Source organism: Pelophylax lessonae (assembly GCF_965119305.1).
Source record: "Pelophylax lessonae genome assembly, chromosome: 3".
Taxonomy (NCBI): domain Eukaryota; kingdom Metazoa; phylum Chordata; class Amphibia; order Anura; family Ranidae; genus Pelophylax; species Pelophylax lessonae.
The window spans coordinates 352,530,696-352,553,402 of NC_138770.1; the positions used below are offsets into that span (position 1 = coordinate 352,530,696).

Sequence of the window (22,707 nt, forward strand, 5' to 3'; positions counted from 1 at the left end):
GGGGCAGCAGAAATCTGGATGAGGGGCTGCATATAGAGGATATGTTCCCCTCCATTTACCTCCTGCAGCTGCTGAATGCCTGCGGGAGGAAGAGGAGGAGAAGCAGGCATTCAGCAGCTCCAGGAGGAAAATGTAACATATCAGTTCCTCCATATGGTATTTCCACTGCCTCTCCTATCCAGGTGTACAGGGGAGCTGCACGGCCCCCTTTGAGCATGGGGCCGGGTCGCAATCGCGACCCCTGTAGTTACACCACTGCCTGTAACCCATGACCATTTCCAAATTGATACGTTTTTCTCCAACATGGGGTTTAAAGATTCTCCAGTACTGTGATCTATTCACTGCAGAATATGTACACATGAAGACATCACACAATACTAAATAGCCCTCCAGATAGTATTACAAATGAAATTATTTTTTACAAGTGTTCTGAACTATATGGGTGACCCAGAAGGCAGGACATATTTTTTTATAATTTTCAGGGAGAAACAGAAATACTGGGGTTAAAAGACAAGACAGTTGTACGTTCAAACAAATCAACAGCAATAATATCATGGAATAGTACAGTGTAATGCTTGTCTCATATTGTTTTATCAATTACCTGAACGACTTCATTTTACAGTTCACAGTACACAGATCAATGGGAAAAAAAAAAAAACTTGTATTTTGCACTCTGAGCTACCATTTGTATGTCATTTGAATGAATTTTCACATTTTGTCAGGAACCTGATGCATTTGCTCCTAATATGACCTAATCTCTTAACTTTAAACCAAAGAGTGGGAGGGCATATTAGTTTGCTTAACCCGTTTTCTTGCTAGAAACATATTTAAAGCCACCGAACAATGTTTTCTGAAAGCAGTTTTGTATTCCACACGATATTTGGGCAACTGTTTATCAAATGTATATTTTCAATAATACCTTTGGTCTCCATGACTGTACTCTTCATTGGTTCTCATCCTACCTATCCTAAGGAATCTTCAGTGTCCTTCAGTGTCCTCCTCTCCTCTTCCTTTTTCCTTTGAGGTCTCCCAAGGTTCTGTTCTTGGACCTCTCCTATTCTCAATCTACACCTCCTCCCTGGGTCAGCTGGTAGCCTCCCATAGCTTTCAATACCATTTCTACTCTGATGACATTAAAATCTATATCTTTACCCCTCAGCGCACTCATTCAGTCTGCTCACGCATCACTAATTTACTGACAGACATATCGATTTGAATGTCATACCACTTCCTCAAACTCAATCCATCCAAAACCAAGCTCATACAATTTCCTTCCCCCTCGACATGCGCCTTCCCTTGACTTCCCTGTCAAAATTGATAGCACAACTATCAACCTGTCCCCACATGCCAGGGTACTAGTTGTAATCCTGGACGTTGAACATTCCTTTAGGCCCCACATCCAATCACTCTCCAAAGTATTCCCTTTCCTAACCAATTACACTGCAAAGCTTCTAATTCACTCCCTGGTTATCTCTTGCCTCAACTATTGTAACTCCCTCCTCATTGGATTACCTTTACATAGGCTATCCCCCCTTCAGTTCATCATGAGTGCTGCTGCCAGACTCATCCACCTTACCAACCGTTCAGTGTTTGCTACCCCTCTCTGCCAATCCCTCCACTGTCTTTCATTCACCCAATGAATAAAATAAAAATACTAACAACAACCTGCAAAGCCATCCACAACTCTGTCCCCACCAAAATAAATCCCTGAAAACCCTTCTCTTTAGAGAAGCCTATCCTGCCTCCACCTAACAACTGTACTTTTATTTTCTCCATCAGCTCATCTCCTACTGTTATTACTGTGACAAACATAGTGTCAGACCACTGCTCTTTTCACCAACTTGTGACAAATGACTGGTCATCCTCACACTGTGTCATCACTGATAGGCAACAATGACTCACTCTGCAAGATTTTCCAGCTTGCGGGAATCACAATCTAAGTGCCAACAGACTGAGAGTGATTGTCACTGGATTTAATTAACTAAGTGATTAACCCTTTAAACCCCAAACTGCCACCAGACAGCTCTTTGACTTTCAATCCTTCATAAAACAGCAATAACATTTATGACTTTAAATAAACGTCTGCAACACACACTATCACCACAGACATGTATACCTAGAGATTTGTACTAAAGTGGTGCTCTTTAAAGAGACAGTGATTCTTGAAGTTCTGCGTTAGTACATTAGAGACAACCTTAACACTTTTCAAAATATGGTTTAATAATGAAAAGGTAAAAATTGTGCAAAAAAATATTTACAGGAAAAGAGTATTACAAAGAACCAAAGGGAAAACAATGCAATAGCAAGACAAAAGTGATGAAAAATGAAAATACTTATACATAAGTCCTGGCTTTCCGAATCCAATGAATAAGCAAGACTGTACAGTGGCTCTCACAGTTTCTGGTAGGTTTTCCTTTATTTCATGTTAAGCGAGAGCTGTCAACTATGGTTGCAGTCCCCTTTTATGGATCACAAAGGGGAATTGACAGAAATGACTTGACCAATTAGGAGGCTGGGGGTGGTCATGGGATGTTTCTGTGTTATGGATTATGCCACAGATCCAGTTTTTCTTATGGGTAATCATTTCTCTAAATCCCTACATGTTACAGTCTGCTAACAGGCATATTATTGTCCAGCATTGAATTACCTTCGGAATGAATATAACTATGACATATTTAGGATGCCCAGTTTGCCTAGGAGAGGAATTGGGATGATTCTGCTCCTGTACTTCTAGGGCAGCATTGTTTGGGCCCAAAATGATACTATTTAACTGAGGGAGGTAATCATGTCTTTATTCTGGCTATATTGTTAATTATACAATGTGTATTTCCACAGGCTCCAGCTGAGGTATTTACTAAGGCTGTGAGCTGGCAAGATTTCTATTTGTTTTCTGGATTGCTGAAGGTTGTGAACTTGACAGCTTTACGGGGGTTTTTAGAATGAAGTGTGGATTCGGCTAATAGGCATGAGAGGGTCTGTATCTGTCCTCTCAAGATCTGATAAGAAGGCTCTGGCATGCCTAACATTATGTGTATTGTATGAACTAAATGAGAAAGGAGGGGGAAGGTCACTGCAGCCATGAAAAAATGGCAGGGGTGACCTGGGGCCTGAATAAAATGGCTGCCACACACACAGCTTTTCATGTGCCCAGTATACACGGCCATTACAATCACCTTTTGTATCATTTGAACCTCCCTTTTAGCCTTCTGATTCCTGGTTTGAATTTTATTGTAACTATACTGTCTGCTCTCATGATGAAAAGCTCTGTGCAAACTGTTTCTGCTATATAAATCCTGAATAATAATAAAAACAATAATAAGATATAAACGATGGGGTTGCATCCAAAATAGATATCAAACATGTCAAACCTTAAAATTATGTGTGCCTGAAAAATGGTGAAAAGTATGGTACCCAAAATTGTCCATGAATGATGAATCACAAGTCTTTACAGATCATCAGTTTACAGTTAGCCATATGTAATGACCCTCTCACGTTTGTGCCAAATGCATGTGGTTGCATTTCGGTGTGTGTTCATTTCTTTTTAAATAATAAAATGCAGAGAAAAGGATTGCACTAACTTGCATATTAAAATCAATGAATTGAATGAAAGTGAATAATGAGTGCAGGATCATCAACTGAATGAAGCCTGGGTGGGGAACAATAAACTCACACCTCCCCACAGCTAGTGGTGGAGCTGGATGGTGTGACCAAGCCCTACTGGATTTTTCCTGGAGTATGGAAAAACACAGCAAACACAGGTGCTGCTAAACAATGGGGAGCAGTGCACAGCTGCAGTGCCTTTGGTTCTGGAGCACAGAAACTCTTTCAGGTAGTAGGTGGGTGGTAGGCATCGTGTTTCAATGTAAAACTCCTTTTTTATTAACTATGTGCACACACCTATATGCACATGTATTGGAAGATGACAGGTTCTCTTTATGGGGACATCAGGGCCTATCAGACACCTAATATTTCTTCTGATCTTCACTCCAGCTGATAAAGGTTGTGCTTGATTGGCTGTTGTCTGTCATTTTATCCAGGATTTTGATAAAGCTTGAGTAAAAGGCTTGGGTGGCCCTGAAAAGCATACCTCTGCCTCCGACATCCAGATAACATCAATTCCAGTGTGCTATGCATCCCACAAAAAGCTCTCCGCCATCTTGTTGTTTTCCACTTCCTCATCTAAGCTTTCATCCAGCCTGACTTCCAGACATTCCAGGCTGGGAGATGTAGAAAGAGGCTCCCCATTCCAGATGCACGGATTACATACAAAAAGTGCCATTTCTTGTTCCCATGTGAGTTACCAAGTTACTTTCTCATTACTATTAATGCTGCATTAAGTTTGGTGCCCCCCGATGTGTTCTCTTGGTCCTGCAGGTGTATCCATTCACCCAGTACTCCTACTGGTCTGAGGTTCCCTGTTGTTCTGAGACTGTGTATCGGAAGCCCTTACTATGTGATGAGCCCGATTTTAACTGTCACAATATAAGTTACCATTTGTCTTTTCACCAACCAGATTCACCAAATCTTGTTAATACTACACTCAGATTGTGCACTGTTGTTCTCCTTATCTGTTTGCCAAGAGATACTCCAGTCTCTTCAGAGGTGCATTGAGATCACCAGAAAGTTACCCTGAATGCCCCAAGTGGACTCTAATAGCTTTTTGCTGTTCTGCATAGACATTTATGTACACACAAACACTTATTGCGCCATATACCCCATTACTACTTTATATACCTTTATCTGCAGGATGTCAGACTGAAATGCATGGAAAATTGGACACAGACTGTGCAGAGACTGTTTTATTGTGTGTCATGTTTAAGCAATCTAGAATTCATCAGAAAATAATGTCCATTGCATAGTTGCCAGTGCAACAAGGTCTTCTCTGCTAGCAAAGGGTTAATCATCATGTCTCTAGCCACCACAGAGATCTTACTATTGCATAGTTGCCAATAATCTTGTACAGCCAGCAAGGATCTGGCACATTCTTGGCAAACATGCAATAGTCTAGGAAGGTCCATGTGGTGGCTAGAGACATGATGAATAGCCCTTTGCTAGCAGATGAAACTGTCTGATCTGCTAGCAATAAAGAGTTAATCATCACATCTCTAACCACCACAGAGATCTTGCTAGATTATTGCATAGATGCCAAAAATGTACAGTCAGCAAGGATCTCTGCTTTGGAGGGGGGGGGGGGGGCTATCCCCCAATCATCTCACAGAGCTCTTCTCACTGAGCTGTACAGTGTGTAACTTAAAGAGATTGTATATGCAGAAGGCTTTTCTTTTTTTTTTTATCTTGATGCATCCTATGCATTGACCACTTGCTGACCAACCGCCATAGTTATACTGCGGCAGGTCGGCTCTGTTATGCAAAAGGACGTACCTGTACGTCATTTTGTGTAGCAGTTAGCTTGGGGTGTGCACACATGCCGATTGGCCAGAGGGGGAGCCAATCAGCGGGTCTGGCAGATGCGATGTCCGCCGGGCACCCATGGAGACAGAACGGCGGTCTGCCGAAGTAAACACGACAGACTGCTGTTCTGTCAGTGATGAACACAGGGATCCTGTGTTCCTCCTATTTAGGAACACAGGTCTCTGTGTTCATCCAGTAAGTACATCCCTCACACAATTAGAAAGCACCCCTAGGCAGTTTGATCGCCCCTGGTGTTAACCCCTTTCCTGCCAGTGTCATTAGTACAGTAACTGCATATTTTTAGCACTGATTACTGTAGTAATGTCACTGGTTTGACCTGTCCGTCGCAATGTCGCAGTCCAGTTAAAAATTGCTGATTGCCGCCATTACTAGTAAAAACAAAATAAATAAATAAGAATTACATAAATCTTTCCCCTAGGTTGTAGACGTGATAACTTTTGCGCAAACCAATAAATATACAGCCATTGAGATTTTATTTACCAAAAATATGTAGCAGAATACAAATTGGCCTAAAATGATGAAAAAAATTTGATTTTTTCATTTTATTTCAGAATTGTCCTCTTTTTTTGTTTATAGCGCATGTTTATATATGTATATATATATATATATATATATATACATTTTTTTGCCATTATTTCCTATTTTCGTCATTTTTTTTTTTTTTGTCATCATAATCTCACAGTTGTCATCTGTTATCCACTGGTCATTTATTATCCTTTTTTCATTATTTTCTTGCCTTCTCTGCTATTCTTTCATTCTGCATGTCCATGACATAACCAATGTTTTTATTAATACATTAACGCAAGCGTCCAAGCAACTATTCAGGAAGAATCCAATGTGCTCTAATACAGTATATGCCTAGAGAAGGGTTAACAAACTCCTGCACTTGCTAGGTCTGTCTTCATCCCGATTAGCAGGTATGCAGTATTCGTTTATTGTGATGCCGGTTACCATGGCTTTGCCCCCAAATGGACTTCCTACTCTTACCCCCTCCCTGATGGCCGCACTCATTGCCTGAGGAAGAAGCATGCATGCTTCGAATGCGCACACCTCCCACTTCACCTTCTACCGGTAAGTGAAGTTAAGTGAAGTTAGCGGCTCTTCTCCAAAAGTGCTTGGAGCCACCAGTACAGCCAGAACCAGCGAAGATTCCTCGGATCCCGGCTGCTCGTCTTCCCACTGGAGTGGATGAACTCTTTACATGTCAGTTTATCATGAGTGAGTTTTGAATTTGTCTGTTTATTTTAAACGCATCTTTTATACTGCACTTAGATGGCGCTTCTCTCCTTTCTCTTTTGTTGTACATGTCCACAGAGTTCCTTCTAGCTCTCATCAGAGCATGCAGCCTTCTACAGACAGTATTTCTCCATTGTTCAGCAGTCAGCCCATGCTTGAACTTTATGGACATTTTAACCAGAACTTACTCCTGCATACGCCCTCCTCTTCCCAGCCTATAGAGCGCTTATGTTGTTTGTGTTAATCAGGAGAGAGAGGGGGCAAGCCAGGTCATGGCTCTGTGTCTGAATGGACACAGGGAGCTGTATTTCAGCTTAAGTGCCCCCATAGCAAGCTGCTTGCTGTGGGGACACTCAACAGGAGGAAGGGGCTAAGAGAACAGAAGAGGGACCCAAGAAAAGGATGATCCAGGCTGCTCTGTGCAAAACCAACTGCACAAAGCAGGTACGTAGTGTATAACATGTTATTTATTTATTTATTTTTAAATGAGACTTTACAATCATTTTAATCATGCACAGAGCCTTGACTTGAATGGGTAAAATCTTGTTAACACAACACAAATTGCACAAATTAGTGTAAACAGATTTTGCTGAAAACAATGTATTCTTTGTTGTCCATACAGTTTGCAACATAGTAAAATGCAATGTAGTGCATGAAAATACAGCATAATGCTGGAAAATGTGTCCAATGTAAATCCTATTTAATTATTTACCTCAGCTACATTTTTTTCATTTTGGATAAAGTGGGGAAGAGTACAAATTCCTGCCTGGAGTATATTTCTGTGTGTGACCCCCATTGGGGATTGTCTCCCTCCCTTCCTGTCCTTGCCTTCAACAACAAATGAAGGAAGTGACCATCATTCCTAGATATTCTAGAAGTGGTCTTGGTTGGAGTGATTTCCCCATACTTCCTCTCCTGACAGGAAGAGAGTGAATATTTGCCACATAGGTACCTGCCAAGAAAGATGATACAGAAGTGCTAACCCCCCCGCCCCCCCAACCACCTCCTTCTCTATCGGAAATAAAATAGAGTTGGGCTTTAACTCAGGGTATTGGTATCTTCTCAAATAAATGTCATTTGTGTAACCGCTATTTTAAATGCTTTCTTACATTTCCCCACAATTGCCAATCTGGTATGGCATGGTATTATTCGAGCAAGCCAATATGTATATACAACAGGAATATGATGCATATACTTTAGCTAAAATTGCACCATATTTTAGCTGTCTATAAAACCAACTACTGACCCCTTACCATTTTTGGTGGTGTTTAGAACCAAACTCTGGGTCTAGGTGGTCTATTTGTAAAAACTTCACATAGCCATTTGCCCAGTGAATCTGTATGTACATTTGTTCTTCCAGACAATTGCTAACATTTTTACAAATATTAACAAAGGCATGTGCACAGTGGCGGAGCCAGAGGGCTAGCTGGGGTGTCAATTGCCACCCCAGACAAAATCTTTGCCACCCCTGTTGCCACCCTGCTCAGGGCAGGAGGGGTTTGACCGGGAACTCGGGGCTACATATCAACACTTTAACAGGCAGCACACTAGCACAGCAAGTGATAAATGGTCGATTCGGCGGGGGAGGGGGCCAGCTGCAATGTGATTACAGCTGTCAAATTTAGACATTGATGTCGGGTGTGGGCGGGGCCGTTTGCGGGAGACCAATTGTAGCTGCTGTATGGGCACACAGAGCTTCCCATCCTCCCACAGCATTCAGAGCCAGGAGGATTTTCATTTCATCCTCCGCGCCTGAAATTGGCTCCACCCACCTCCCTGCCACCATCAGAGAGAGAAACTGACTAAAGCTGGATGGGGCAGGAAGGATTCAGCCGCGGGATGGATGGATGGATGATGTCAGCTCCGGTTCCTGGACTTGGTAAGTGTTGCTGGCTCTGCCCCCCTCTCTCTCACCACTACCCCTCACTACCCCCCTCCCCTCTCACTACCACCCCCTCCCCCCTCTCTCACCACTACCCCCTCCCCCTCTCTCACCACTACCCCCCCCTCTCTCACCACTACCCCCCCCTCTCTCACCACTCCCCCCCTCTCTCACCACTTCCCCCCTCCCCCCTCTCTCACTACTACCCCCCTCCCCCTCTCTCACCACTTCCCCCCTCCCCCTCTCTCACTACTACCCCCCCCTCTCTCACTACTACCCCCCTCCCCCTCTCTCACTACTACCCCCCTCCCCCCTCCCCCTCTCTCACTACTACCCCCCCTCCCCCCTCTCTCACTACTACCCCCTCCCCCTCTCTCACCACTAGCCCCCTCCCCCCTCTCTCACTACTACCCCCCTCCCCCTCCCCCCCTCTCACTACTACCCCCCTCCCCCCTCTCTTACTACTACCCCCCTCCCCCCTCTCTCACTACTACCCCCTCCCCCCTCTCTCACTACTACCCCTCTCCCCCCTCTCTCACTACTACCCCCCTCCCCCTATCTCACTACTACCCCCCTCCCCCCTCTCTCACTACTACCCCCTCCCCCTCTCTCACTACTACCCCCCTCCCCCTCTCTCACTACTACCCCCTCCCCCTCTCTCACTACTACCCCCCTCTCTCACCACTTCCCCCCTCTCTCACTACTACCCCCCTCTCTCACTACTACCCCCTCCCCCTCTCTCACCACTACCCCCCTCCCCCCTCACTCACTACTACCCCCCTCCCCCTCTCTCACTACTACCCCCCTCTCTCACCACTTCCCCCCTCCCCCTCTCTCACCACTACCCCCCCTCTCTCACCACTACCCCCCTCTCTCACTACTACCCCCCTCCCCCTCTCTCACCACTACCCCCCTCTCTCACCACTACCCCCCTCCCCCCTCACTCACTACTACCCCCCTCCCCCCTCTCTCACCACTACCCCCCTCTCTCACTACTACCCCCCCTCCCCCTCTCTCACAACTACCCCCCTCTCTCACAACTACCCCCCTCCCCCCTCATTCACCACTACCCCCCTCTCTCACCACTACCCCCCTCCCCCCTCTCTCACTACTACCCCCTCTCTCACTACTACCCCCCTCCCCCTCTCTCACTACTACCCCCTCCCCCCTCTCTCACTACTACCCCCCTACCCCTCTCTCACTACTACCCCCCTACCCCTCTCTCACCACTTCCCCCCTCCCCCTCTCTCACCACTACCCCCCTCCCCCCTCTCTCACTACTACCCCCCTCCCCCTCTCTCACTACCTCTCTCTCTTCTTCTATCCATGTATCCCTCTCTCCTTCTATTCCTCTCTCTCCCTCCCTCTCCTTCTATCCCTCCCTACCCCCCTCTCTCTCCCTCTTTCCCGCTCTCTCCCTCTCTCTCTTTATCCCTCTCTCCCTCCCTGACTATTCTGATTCTATTCTTCCAGAAGCACATTTGTGAGGTCAGGGCTTCTCATCCAACATCTGTGCCTGTTATAGCTGCGAAGGGTGAGTCATTTTATGGTGGGGCATTGGGCAGGGGTGAGGGGGCGGGTATTGGGTGGATCTTGGGCGGGACTTGTGGGAGGAGTTATCAAATTTACCTTCGGGCTGCAGCCCCTGGTCTTTTTACCACCTAGCAATGCCCCTGCCGCTTATGCGTATAACATTACATAGAATAGCTGAACCTGAACGAGAGGGCGCCTGTGTAGCTTGTTCTCTGTGACTCTGACTGAGTGCGGTGAGCTGAGCAGGAGCGGCGCCGTGATTCGCTGCACAGCTAACCAATCACGCGTGCCTACACACCTGATTGGTTCGCTGTACCGCTACTCACGGTGAGTGGTTCGCTGTGCTGCTAATCAGGTGTGCAGGCACGCGTGATTGGTTAGCTGGGCAGCGAATCACGGCGCCACTGCTGCTCACCGCGCTCAGTCACAGACAGTCACAGAGAACTAGCTACACAGGGGCCCTCTCGTTCACTTCTTCTACCTGTAACCTTAGGTAAGTCTCTCTCTGGTCTCTGCATGATTGAAGGGGACACAGCACGCTGGTCACTACATTGATAGGTTGGCAATCATGCTGGTCACTACATTGATGGGTTGGTACGCTGGTTACTACATTGTCAATTGATGGGGGGGCATGCTGGTTGCTACATTGATGGGGGGCAATATTGTGCAGCCCTACTCATAGGCATGCGCACGGGGTGCACCTAGGCACACCCTAATCACCCTCATGCAGTGCTTCCGCCATGGCCGCCGCCTCTCTGTCTGCTGCTCTCTGCCCCTGGCTGCTCAGCTCCCGAACCCAATCCTGTCGGTGCGGAGACTGATAGGGACTGTCTGGGGGAGGACCCTGGCCTGCTGTAAGAGGGGATCTATATAGGGGACCTCACCTCACCATGGCCTGCTGTAAAGGAGGATCTATGGGGGACCTGCCCTAGCCTGCCCTAAAGGGAGATATATGGGGATCCTGCTCTAAAGGGGATCTATGCAATAGATCCCCTTTAGAGCAGGGTCCCCATAGATCCCCTTTAGAGCAGAGCCCTGTGATCAGTGTGTGGCCTTAAAAGAATGTTTACTTTGATAATTGTTTATTTAATTAAAAATGTTTTAATACTGCTTAGGATGTTTGTTTACATTTAGTTATAAAAGTGTGTGTATATGTATGTGTGTGTGTGTGTACATATATATATATATATATATATATATATATATATACACGCATGTATATTGACCCCCCAAAATAATACCTTGCCACCCCTTTGCCACCCCTGTTTTAAAAGTCTAGCTCCGCCACTGCATGTGCAATAATTCCAGCAATGCCCCCACTGCTATCTCCACCGCCTTCTCCGGTACCTCAGCAACACATTTGCTACACACATGGAATACTTACCCTATTTACCTGGAGGTTTTCTTTAATATATAAACGAAGATCTGAATATGTTTAAGTTTAGAAATATTACACATTGGAGTTAATTTACAAAATGCGTAGTGGCTGTTCGCCTAGCAAGATGTATGTCCTCTTTGCAAAAGTTAATATTAGCAAATAGGGTGAAGGAGGGCTTTTGTTCAATTTAGATATCCAATAATGTGCAAGGTAAAGGGGAAACAAAATAATTTGTTTTATCACGTGATTAGGTATATAAACTGAACACTGCTCTATCTTAATTACCAACATTCACTATGCAGGATAAACATAAACTTTGCTAAGTGACTAGCCGCTACTCCTTTAGTAGATCAACCTTCAATGTCTTTTAAAAGTGTACTTGACAGCAGGGATTATTATTTATAATTTGAAACTACTTTCAGTTATAGTTGTTAAAACTTGAGTTATATTGTTCAAGTTAGTGGAATATAGATTTCAGTAAATTTTCAAACCTTAAAGAACTTAACTCAAGACTTGCCTTTGATGTGTCTCTGATGTTTGGCTATCTCCTGCCGAGGACCGTGGCATTTGCATCTGTCTGACTTTGAACTGTTCCTTGATCACAACTTGTTAAGTGTAAAACTGCGAAAAAGGAAAACTGCTCAAATCTCTTCTTGTTTCCACTATCTCTTTCAATTTTCCTTTCTATAACCAAGTGTGAGGTGTTTGAAGTCATATGTTTGTTCATGAGTGAAATATGTAAACATTACATAGCAAGTGAAACTTTACTCTCAGCAAACATTTGCACCTAATTTTCTTTCCGTTAAAGGGGCTATTTAGAAATTATTCCGGTATAAGTGATGAGGTTGAAGAGTTAGATTTTCCATTGCTTGCTTTATTGGGGAAGATTATTCTTAGTTATATTATGTAAACTCTGAAATAGAAATGCAAATCTTTTGTTCCAATGGTAAGTAGTCAATATATGCAGGTATATCTCAAATGGATATAGAAGCTGACAAAGATATATAGAAGCTGACAAGGATATGCTTAATGAGATGCATTTTACTCAGAAAACTATAAATAGCAACCTTTCAGAACTGAGGACACCATAAAGTACATTAAGTGTTTTATTTTTATTTGTATTTTTTAAAGGTACTCATTAAAATGTAAAATGTTCATGCCATGTGTATATGCTTGTTGCTCCAATTAAAAGCAAACATCTTTTAATTAAAATTCTGATGAAATGGCTTCACTAAGAAAATGTCTGATGTATGAACATCAATTTAGAGCTAGCTCTATACATAAAAATTAGTCCAAATCAAACCAAACCAAGCTTGGCATCAGTCAGGCAATCTTTAAAATAGTTGGCCTGGTCTGCATGTTTGAAATATGACACACACATTCCAAATTTGGAATGTAGGAAAATTGGATAAATGAATAATTACAGAAATTGACCTAGAGTTTCTCTTTCCATGGATTCTTATAGATTGTTCCCAGGGGCAAATTTCCAAGCAGCGCACCACACATTAGATATGAGTGCCAACAAATGGTTCTATGCAGTCACTGTATGCTCTTATACTTTGGCACCCGTTCTTCTATGGGTACAGCCAATTTGACTATTTAATGTGGCTGTGCTCAATGTGAATGTTATATAACACTGACAAACAAATCATTCACAACATATTACACTTACAAAGTCAGCAGCATGTTCCATAGACTGGCCTTGCTTATAAAAACAGGTCATTTTCTAGAGTTGTGTAGTTTCTTGTTTGTGATTAATTGGCCTTTTCAGGAACTCTAGTGCATGATAACAAGCACCTAAGAAATTCAGAGATGCTTGTAAACACAAATAGAGATTTTTAACCACTTGCCCTCTGGAAGACTTACCCCCCTTTATGACCAGGCCATTTTTTGCGATACGGCACTGCATTTCTTTAATGCGCAGTTATTATCATCAAATAACATTTGTGTCCCTTTTTCCCACAAATAGAGCTTTCTTTTGGTGGAATTTTATTACCTCTGCGTTTTTTATTTTTTGAGCTATAAACAAAAATAAAAAACGTCAATTTTTTTTTTTTAATTAATTTTTATTTTCTGCTATAAAACATATCCAATACAAAAAATGTAAAAAAAATCAAATTTCTTCATCAGTTTAGGCCAATATGTATTGTGCTACATATTTTTGGTAAAAAAAAATCCCAATAGGCATATATTGATCGGTTTGCATAAAAGTTATAGCATCTACAAACTATAGTTATGGAATTTTTTATTTACTTATTTTTTATTTTTTTAATAGTAATGGCAGTGATCAGTGACTTATAGCAGGACTGCAATATTGCGGCAGACAATTCAGACACTAAGTGACACATTTGACACTTTTTTGGGAACCAGTAACACTAATTCAGTGATCAGTGCTAAAAATATGCACTGTCACTGTAATAATAACACTGGTTGGGAAAGGGGTTAACATCAGGGGCGATCAAAGGGTTGACTGTGTGCCTGACCAGTGTTTACTACTGTTGGGGAGGTGCTTTTACTAATGGAAGGCATCGAACACAGGAACACAAGATCAATGCCTTCCATACTGACAGAACGACAATCTACCTTTTTTACATAGGCAGACTGCCATTCTGCCTGTGTACCGAATGAACCCTGGGAGTCGGCGGACATAGAGCCAAGTGAGCCTCTGGCGTCGCACATTTTGCGCCTGATACCCGGAAATGCGTGGCTGTCCTGTAGCAGTAAATCTGCTATGGGGCAGTCGCCAAGTGGTTAAAGTCGCTGCAAATCTTTCTTTGTGGGTCCTGATCACTTTATTTATTTTGGTCAAAGGCTGAAAACCATTCAGTGTCAATGCCAGCATTGCCAGCAAGCTCAAGTACTCAAATGAATTATGTAGTGATATATTGCCCAACCTGCATTTCTCAAAAAGAGTCAGGTGAATGGATAGTCAAGCAAATATAGAGTTGAACAAAAACATAGTCTCAAGTATCAAAGCACAGCTCAGAGCAGGCAGTGTACATTCAGAATCAATACTTGCTGGGGCAGTGAAGGAAATCTGCAAACAAGCTAGTCTATATTTACAATAAAGACTCATGGACCTGTACCCAAGGCTGCAGGCTAAAGCGGATAGCAATATGTCTCAAACTTTAAAATTTTTAATAGCCTTTTCCTTATTCTGTTTCTTTTTTCTGTCTACCTCTGGGCAACTTTCTGTCTACATCTGGGCAATCAGCAAGAGGCTCTTAGGGTAAGGGGACACAAAGGATGTTTTTAGAATTCTTACTGGTGTATAGGTTTTTATAGTTTAGAAAACATAAAACCATTTTTCCCTTTTTAATGGTCTGTACAGTGGTCTGTACAGTACAGTGTAAGTAGTTCTGAATATAAAATCGTTAGCATGCTGTTTATACAAAAATCAATGCAACAACAAGTCCTTTCTATTATATTGTGTTTATTAGTTCTGCCACTAGGTAATAGCAAAAAAAAAAAAAGTGCAGCGCAAACCACCATATGATAAACCAAACATCATAAAACAATGCAAGTAAATAATAATATACTAATAGAATGTGTATTAATAGCCTAAATCAATTACATATGTGTATAGTAACACATGAATTGCATAAACACAAGATAAATCCAAAATATAATTCAAAATATACCAAAATTAATCAAAACACATATTATGTTAATGCATGCATAAAGTTCATAAAGAAAAAAGAGAAAAATCCATAAAGTCCTCCCGGGATACAGCAATGGCATCTTTATGCTCCGTCACTTGGCTTGTTTCGCCACGCCAGCTTAGCTTATTTTTTCCTTCTGAAGCAGCCATGTGGGCTTGGTGAAACACGTCAGAGGATGGATGATAGTGATGCCATTGCGCTATCCAGGGAGGCTGTCTATCGAGCTGGTGTATGGCGGTAACTGCCATTAAGCGCTTGAAGTTGTATTCTGCTTTCTTGATGCATTCTATTTGTAAATAGTTTTTTTTTTAATTTAAATTAAGTGTGATTCTTATTTTAACTTATTATTACACTATGTAGAGTTTTCTCTTTGCCTTGAGTGAATGAGCCTGGTTATGCCCCTTATTCTATGGGAGAAGCTCATGGACCATTGCTGTGGCATCTGCTTATTCAGTGGCTAGAGACAACTGCTTTATTTACCATTCAGTGAAAGGGAAAGGCGCTAATAGGCCCATGTTTCCAGGTGAGAGCAGAAAGTAAATGGTGGCGTGACCCTCTCATTCTGAGGACACAATAACGGATCACTGAATTATTGCTCTGAGTTTCACCTTATTTTAAGTTCATTTCACTATGTTTTTTATGGGCTTTCTCTGGATTTTTTTTTATTTTTCTTTATGGACGACTTTATGCATGTATTGACATATGATATGCATTTTTGATTAATTTTGGTATATTTTCAGTTATATTTTTGGTTTATTATGTATTTACGCAATGTATGTGTTGTCTTATTGATTTGGGCTACTGATATTATCTATCAAGATATAATTATTTACATGAATTTTTTTTTATAATATTTGGTTTATCATATGGTTTGCTCTGCACTTTCTTTTTTTGTATTTTTGGTTGGTTTGTGGTGAATACACAATCAGTGTCAGCAGTAAGCAGCCTGTATATTTCCTTTAAAGGTAGCAGAGAGGACTCCTTTGCTTTGTGTAGGTAGTAGTATAATATTCAATGCTTGTATACAACAAAAACAAAAAGGAAAGAGGGGTTGCTATACTCCAAAATCCAGAATCACCGAGTCACTCTCAATCAATCAAAAATGCTATTAGGACCCTCCTTATGTGAGTACAAGAAAAACAACTTAAAAATATATACTTTCAATAAATCCAGCAGAGGCAAAGAATGTACTTTAAAATCATAACAAAAGTAGTTTTAATAATCTCTAAGCAAAAATTGTTAAAAGCTTATGATAAATCTACTCCACTCTCCACTCAAAATTGTGCAGCCTATCAAATCTAAACCCAAAAAGAGAAAAAAATGCTGTATACCACCATATGACTTTAAACCTCAGGGATTGCACAACTAAATAAATCAGTTAAAGCGGAGTTCCACCCAAAAGTGGAACTTCCGCTTTAGGGAGTCCTGACCCCCTGACATGCCACATTTGGCATGTCATTTTTTTGGGGGGGGGGGGGGAGCGGGTACCTAGTTTTGACAGGTACCCGCTCCCACTTCCGCTAGGAGCGCCGCGGCGCCCTGAGCGGAAGTTCTCCTCTCCCCCTCCCTCCCTGCAATCTTCTGGGACATGTCAAAGGTCCCAGAAGATTGCCGGCCAATCACGGCGCGCAGCGCAACTCGCGCATGCGCAGTGAGTACCCGGCTGTGAAGCCGCAAACTGTCACAGCCGGGTGCCCACAGCAGTGATGCCGGCGCTGAGGGAGAGGATCGAAGCTTCGGGCGGCCGCATCGCTGGACCGTTGGACAGGTGAGTGAATGGCTGGAACTCCGCTTTAAATTCACATTTTTCTGTTTTGTATCCAATAGAGTTTTTAACAGATCAGAAGATTAATAAAGAAAACTGGCATGTGAGAAACATTGAGATTTCCATTACTGTCCTCTCTTGAAGTTGCCTGGCTGTCACACTGACCCTCTTGCTTCAGTACTTTTTGCTTCTGAGAACAAATACAACAAATACTCAGATGATCACTTTCCAATTAATTTTAGGATCTGCATTCTTTTTCCAGGTAGTTGATCCAAAAAGCACAGATGCAAGTGGGACATAACAGCCGGTAGCATTTTTTACCCCCATTTTTTTCTCATAATGATTTTACTTTAAAGCCCAATTTAAGTTTCTTCTTTTTCTAATTTTATTAATGTAATGCCATTTTTTCAATTGAAGATTAGAGATGTTGCGAACATAAAATTTTATGTTCGCGAACGGCCGCAAATGATCGCAAACAGGCAAACCGGGCGAACCGCCATAGACTTCAATAGGCAGGCAAATTTTAAAACAGGGACTCTTTCTGGACACAATAGTGATGGAAAAGTTGTTTCAAGGGGACTAACACCTGGACTGTGGCATGCCGGAGGGGGATCCATGGCAACACTTCCATGGAAAATTATGTAGTTGACGCAGTCGGGTTTTAATCCATAAAGGGCATAAATCACCTAACATTCCTAAATTGTTTTAACTAATGTGCTTTAAAACATCCAGTGTGTGAATACGATCAGGTATGATGTTGTATTGATTAGGTAGTGTAAGGGTTACGCCCGCTTCACAGTGACAGACCAAACTCTGACAGACCAAACTCCCTGTTTAAGGCACCGCAAACAGTCCATTTGCAGTGGGCACAGTACAGTCTGTGGGCCTGACACTCACTGGCAGGCAACTGCAATTATATTACAGAGGAAAAATTAAATTACTTTTTTTATCTGCAAGACGCTGTGCCATCCTATATGAGTGGTGGGCAGTGGGCACAGTGCCGTCTGTGGGCCTGACACTCGCTGGCAGGCAACTGCAATTATATTACAGAGGAAAAATTTAATGAATTTTTTATCTGCAAGGTGCTGTGCCACCCTATATGAGTGGTAGGCAGTGGGCACAGTACGGTCTGTGGGCCTGACACTCACTGGCAGGCAACTGCAATTATATTACAGAGAAAAAATGAAATTACTTTTTTATCTGCAAGGTGCTGTGCCACCCTATATGAATGGTGGGCACTGGCAGTGGGCACAGTTCAGCCAGTGGGCCTGACACACACTGGCAGGCAACTGCAATTATATTAAAGGGTAAATTACTTTTTTATCTGCAAGGTACTGTGCCACCCGATGAGTGGTGTGCACACAGTACAGTCTGTATATATATAAAAAAAAAAAATAAAAGCAGACTGATGTACCAGCCCTAAAAAGGGCTTTTTGGGGGTGCTATCAGGATGCTGTCCTTACAGCAGAAGTAGACACAGAACACTGGCCTAGCTAATGATTTCCCTATTAATTCAGCAGCAGCAGCAGCAACAGCAGCAGCAGCACTCTCCCTGCTCTAACTAACTCTGCAGCTTCAGAATGAATCTAAGATGGATGCTGTCCTTGCTTTTTATAGGAGGTGGGAGGGTCTGGGAGGGAGGGTATGCTGATTGGCTGGAATGTGCCTGCTGACTGTGAGGTACAGGGTAAAAGTTTGCTCAATGATGATGTATGGGGGGCGGACCGAACATCGCATATGTTCGCTCGCCGAGGCGAACGCGAACAAGCGATGTTCGCCGGGAACTGTTCGCCAGGGAATAGTTCGGGACATCTCTATTGAAGATACTTTAAAATACCTTTTTTTCATACTGGAAATCTGTTTCCTGCCATTCCACTCCACAGTTATGTGTTTTCAGAGATGATTAACAGTCATAACCCTCATCACAGACACCCTCACTAGTGATGAACTACCTGGCTGACAGCTAAATGGCTGGATAGGGTTGACTCATTAGTTGTTAGGATACTAGCGGAACCTGGCACCACACATGTGAGGTATTGTCACAAACGTCAGAGCAAGAAAAATAATTCTAGCACCAAATCTCCTGTGTAACCCTAAACTGGTAACCTATATAGGCATTTAAATGCCTATAGAGAATTTTAGGCACTGTTGTTTTCCGCCATTCCACGGGCAAACACAATTTTAAAGCATGACATGTTAGGTATCTATTTACTTGGCGTAACATCCTCTTTCACATTATCCAAAAAAAATTGGGGTAAATATTGTGTTTTGTTTTTTTTATTTTATTAAAATGTATTTTTTTTATAAACCGCTGCACAAATACCGTGTGACATAAAAAAATTTAAAACAACCATTATTTTATTCTATAGGGCCTTTGCTAAAAAAAAAGTATATAATGTTTGGGGGTTTCTAGTAATTTTCTTGCAAAAGAAAAAAAAAAGGAGCTTTTTACATTTAGGAGTGAAGTTTCAGAATTGGCCTGGATACAAAGTGATTAAATGCATGGTTTTTCCTAATTATTTACCTGAGTCCTATATCGATCCAGAGATGTGCTTGTCTACAGGTCTTCTCGCCTCTCTCCGCTCTCTCACAGGCTCGGCTGAGAGCAGCAGGAGCCATTGGCTTCTGCCGCTGTTAGTCAAATCTAGTGAGGAGGGTCGGGGTCAGTGCTGAGGCGTGCTGTGTGTCAATGAATGCACACAGACAAGGTAGGGAGCAAGCTCCCCCATGTGACATCATAGAAAACGGCCCATGCAGAATTTGAGGAGCTTAGATTGCTGGCATGGGACCCCAGAAGAGAAGGTCAGGGCTGCTCTGTGCAATACCATTGAACAGAGCAGGCAATTATAACATGATTTTTATTTTAGGGAAAAACATTTACTTTACAACCAACTGAACAGTAGTTTATTGGTCAGAATAAGCTTTAGCACGCTTAAAGATAACAGTATTTTTGTGTTTACAATGTAAATCATCTTTTAGCTGATAGCTAAGCCTACACTTGATCATCCAAGAAGGTCAAGATTAAAAAGAAAATCTAGACGATGCTTTATAAAAATGAAATCAATAATAGCTGTATTAAAAGTACATCCTATGTACTATATATGTCTTTCTGAGTTAATGGGGTTAATTTATTAAATGCAAATAGACTTTCACTTTGCAAAGGAATTTTCATCTATTTACTTCCTTCATCCAGTCATAATATAGGCACAAAAATGTTTTTTCTTTTAATCTTCCTTGCACATGATTGAGGATTCTTTGCTAAGTGAACTTTTACCGCATTCACTAAGCTAACAGAAAGTTCCCTTGCAAAGTGAACTGCCTATCTGCGTTTATTAAATCAGCCTTAATGTATCATATAACCTTTTAATGCAATGCATATATCTTCAGGAATAGTTTTCTGGTTCTTAAAAATGTCTTTGTCTTTAAACCAGTACAGAGGAAATTAAAGAAAAAAAATATTGCACCTATTTGCAAGTTGGTAATAACACAAGGTTATTGAACTAGCAGAACATTAGCAAGTCACTTATAGAAATCTTTAGTATTTGACATTTTAACTCCAATATATATGACGGGGCATGTATGACAGGACATAACAGATTTTGACAAACTAATGCAGTTTTTTTTTGTGAAAATAGTATATATATATATATATATATATATATATATATATATATATATAGCAGATGATTGGCCAAGTGTATCACAACTGTAATTGTACATTTCAACAATTTTAAAATTTAAATGTAATATGGCTAAAAATAACAACGCAAATCACATAATGTTATCTCCAGCTGATACAGTTAGGTACAGTCACTTACCTTCGCTGTAATGATCCTGGACACATATAAAGATAATGACAAAAAATAATCCAGTCCTACAGTTCATTTTGAGTTTTGGATGCTGTGAATTATTGATGCGTCTGCAAAAAATGTCTTCCAGTCTTGCAATTATAAATGAATGCTGCCTGTCTCTATAGTTGCATAAAAAAACAGTGACTGGAAATATGGTTTGTCATGCCAATTAATGAATTGTTAAAGTATTTGTGGCGGTTCTTCTTTAATTGTTCAGTTGTAATAGCAGCTAGTGACAACTTTACAAAATAGTGTGTGTCTTGCATAATCTATTTATCTACTACTCAGACATAATCCTCCTTGTGGGACAGCTGGAAGGGTTGTCTGCATCTAATTAACCTGCTGCACTGACATGTGTTATTCGTAATCAAAAAACACAAGTTAATGGTTAAAGGCCACACTAAGCTTTCATGTACCCCCTGTCAATTTCTCCAAACAGGATGTACAGTTGTCTAAGTGTATGACCATGGCAGAATAACATTCACTAATGTCATTATATCAGAATATGATTACAGTTAAGTATTAACTCCATGTCTATTCCCAGAGATGACAGGTTGCCCTAACCAAGAACTTATGTTGCTTAACTACTTAGATTAAATCTAATTTGAGAAAATGTAATCAGGTTTAACAACCCTGTGTTGTCGGTAATAAGGTTTAGGAGTCTTTAGGTAAACAACATTTTATTTAAAAATGTATTTCTGTGAATTGGCTTATGATGTAACACAGCAGGGGTCAATAAGTTAACTTTAATTCAAATACCGACAGGTGTTGATCATCTGTGTTATGTGTATAGTTTATTTTAGTCATTTAGAATCTACAACTAGAGGTTAGGCCATTCAAGTGATCAAATACATCTTTCTTATTCAGTATAATATAAATTAAACTATTATAAAAAAAAAAAGTTCAACAGCATCTTCAAAGGCTAGTCTTTTGCTGATTTTGAGATTGATGAATTCATTGTCGTGCTTCATCATATGGCTAAAAAATAAGGAAAAACTATAAATTATTATGACACGGCTCTTTGCCCATGTGATCTATACACATAACACAGATGTCCAATCACAGCTGATCACATGTAAACAAGGAAATGCCAGGTATCGGCTTTCCTCTCCTCACACTGACAGAGTAGTAGGAGAGGAAAGCCAATCAGGGGCATTTCCTCAGAGGGGAGACCTGCACAGATAATCAGAGCACTGATCATCAGTACCCTGATTATCAGTATAGCCCCAACAGTGCCCATCAGTGATGCTAGTCAGTGCTCATCAGTGATGCCAGTCAGTGCCCAGCAGTGATACCAATTAGTGCCCATCAGTGATACCAATCAGAGCTCATCAGTGCCGCCCATCAGTGCAGCCAATCAATGCCCATCAGTGCTGCCTATTCATGCATAACAGTGCCGCCTATCAATGCCCATCAGTGCTATCTATCAGTGCCCATCAGTGCCACCTATTAGTGCCATCAGTGCTGCCTATCAGTACTCATTAGTGCACTATATCAGTGCCACCTATCAGTGCCCATCCGTGATGCATATTAGTGCCTCCTTATCAGTGCCATCTCATCAGTGCCACCGCATCAGTGTCCATTAGTGCAGCCAATCAGTGCCCATCAGCGCAGCCTTATCAGCGAACATCAGTGAAGGAGAAACATTTGTTATTTACAAAAATTTGTAACAGAAACGAGGAAAACATTTTTTTTCAAAATTGTCAGTCTTTTTTATGAATTAAATGAAAACCCAGTGGTAATAAAATATTACCACAAGAAAGCTCTATCTGTCTCAAAAAAATTATAAAAATGTAATTTGGGTGCAGTGTTGCATGACTGCGCAATTGTCATTCAAAGTGGGACAATGCTAAAAGCTATAAATTGGCCTGGACAGGAAGGGGGTGAAAGTGTCCAGTATTGGAGTGGTCTCCGTTTCTAAAGTCTCGTACACACTATCAGATAAATGGACGAATTTTCATCCGTTT

The 22,707-nt window shown here is 41.8% G+C and overlaps 1 protein-coding gene across 1 annotated transcript in view; it reads right to left on the minus strand.

Moving 5' to 3' along the window:
- IMPG1 (interphotoreceptor matrix proteoglycan 1) overlaps nucleotides 1-20,942 on the minus strand; it is a 348,223-nt gene extending 327,281 nt beyond the window's left edge. The window contains exon 1 of the mRNA XM_082249671.1: nucleotides 20,708-20,942. Within this exon, the coding sequence (XP_082105797.1) occupies nucleotides 20,708-20,774 (67 nt within the window). The 5' untranslated portion in view covers nucleotides 20,775-20,942. The remainder of the gene's footprint in view (nucleotides 1-20,707) is intronic.
- Nucleotides 20,943-22,707: the final 1,765 nt, after the last annotated feature.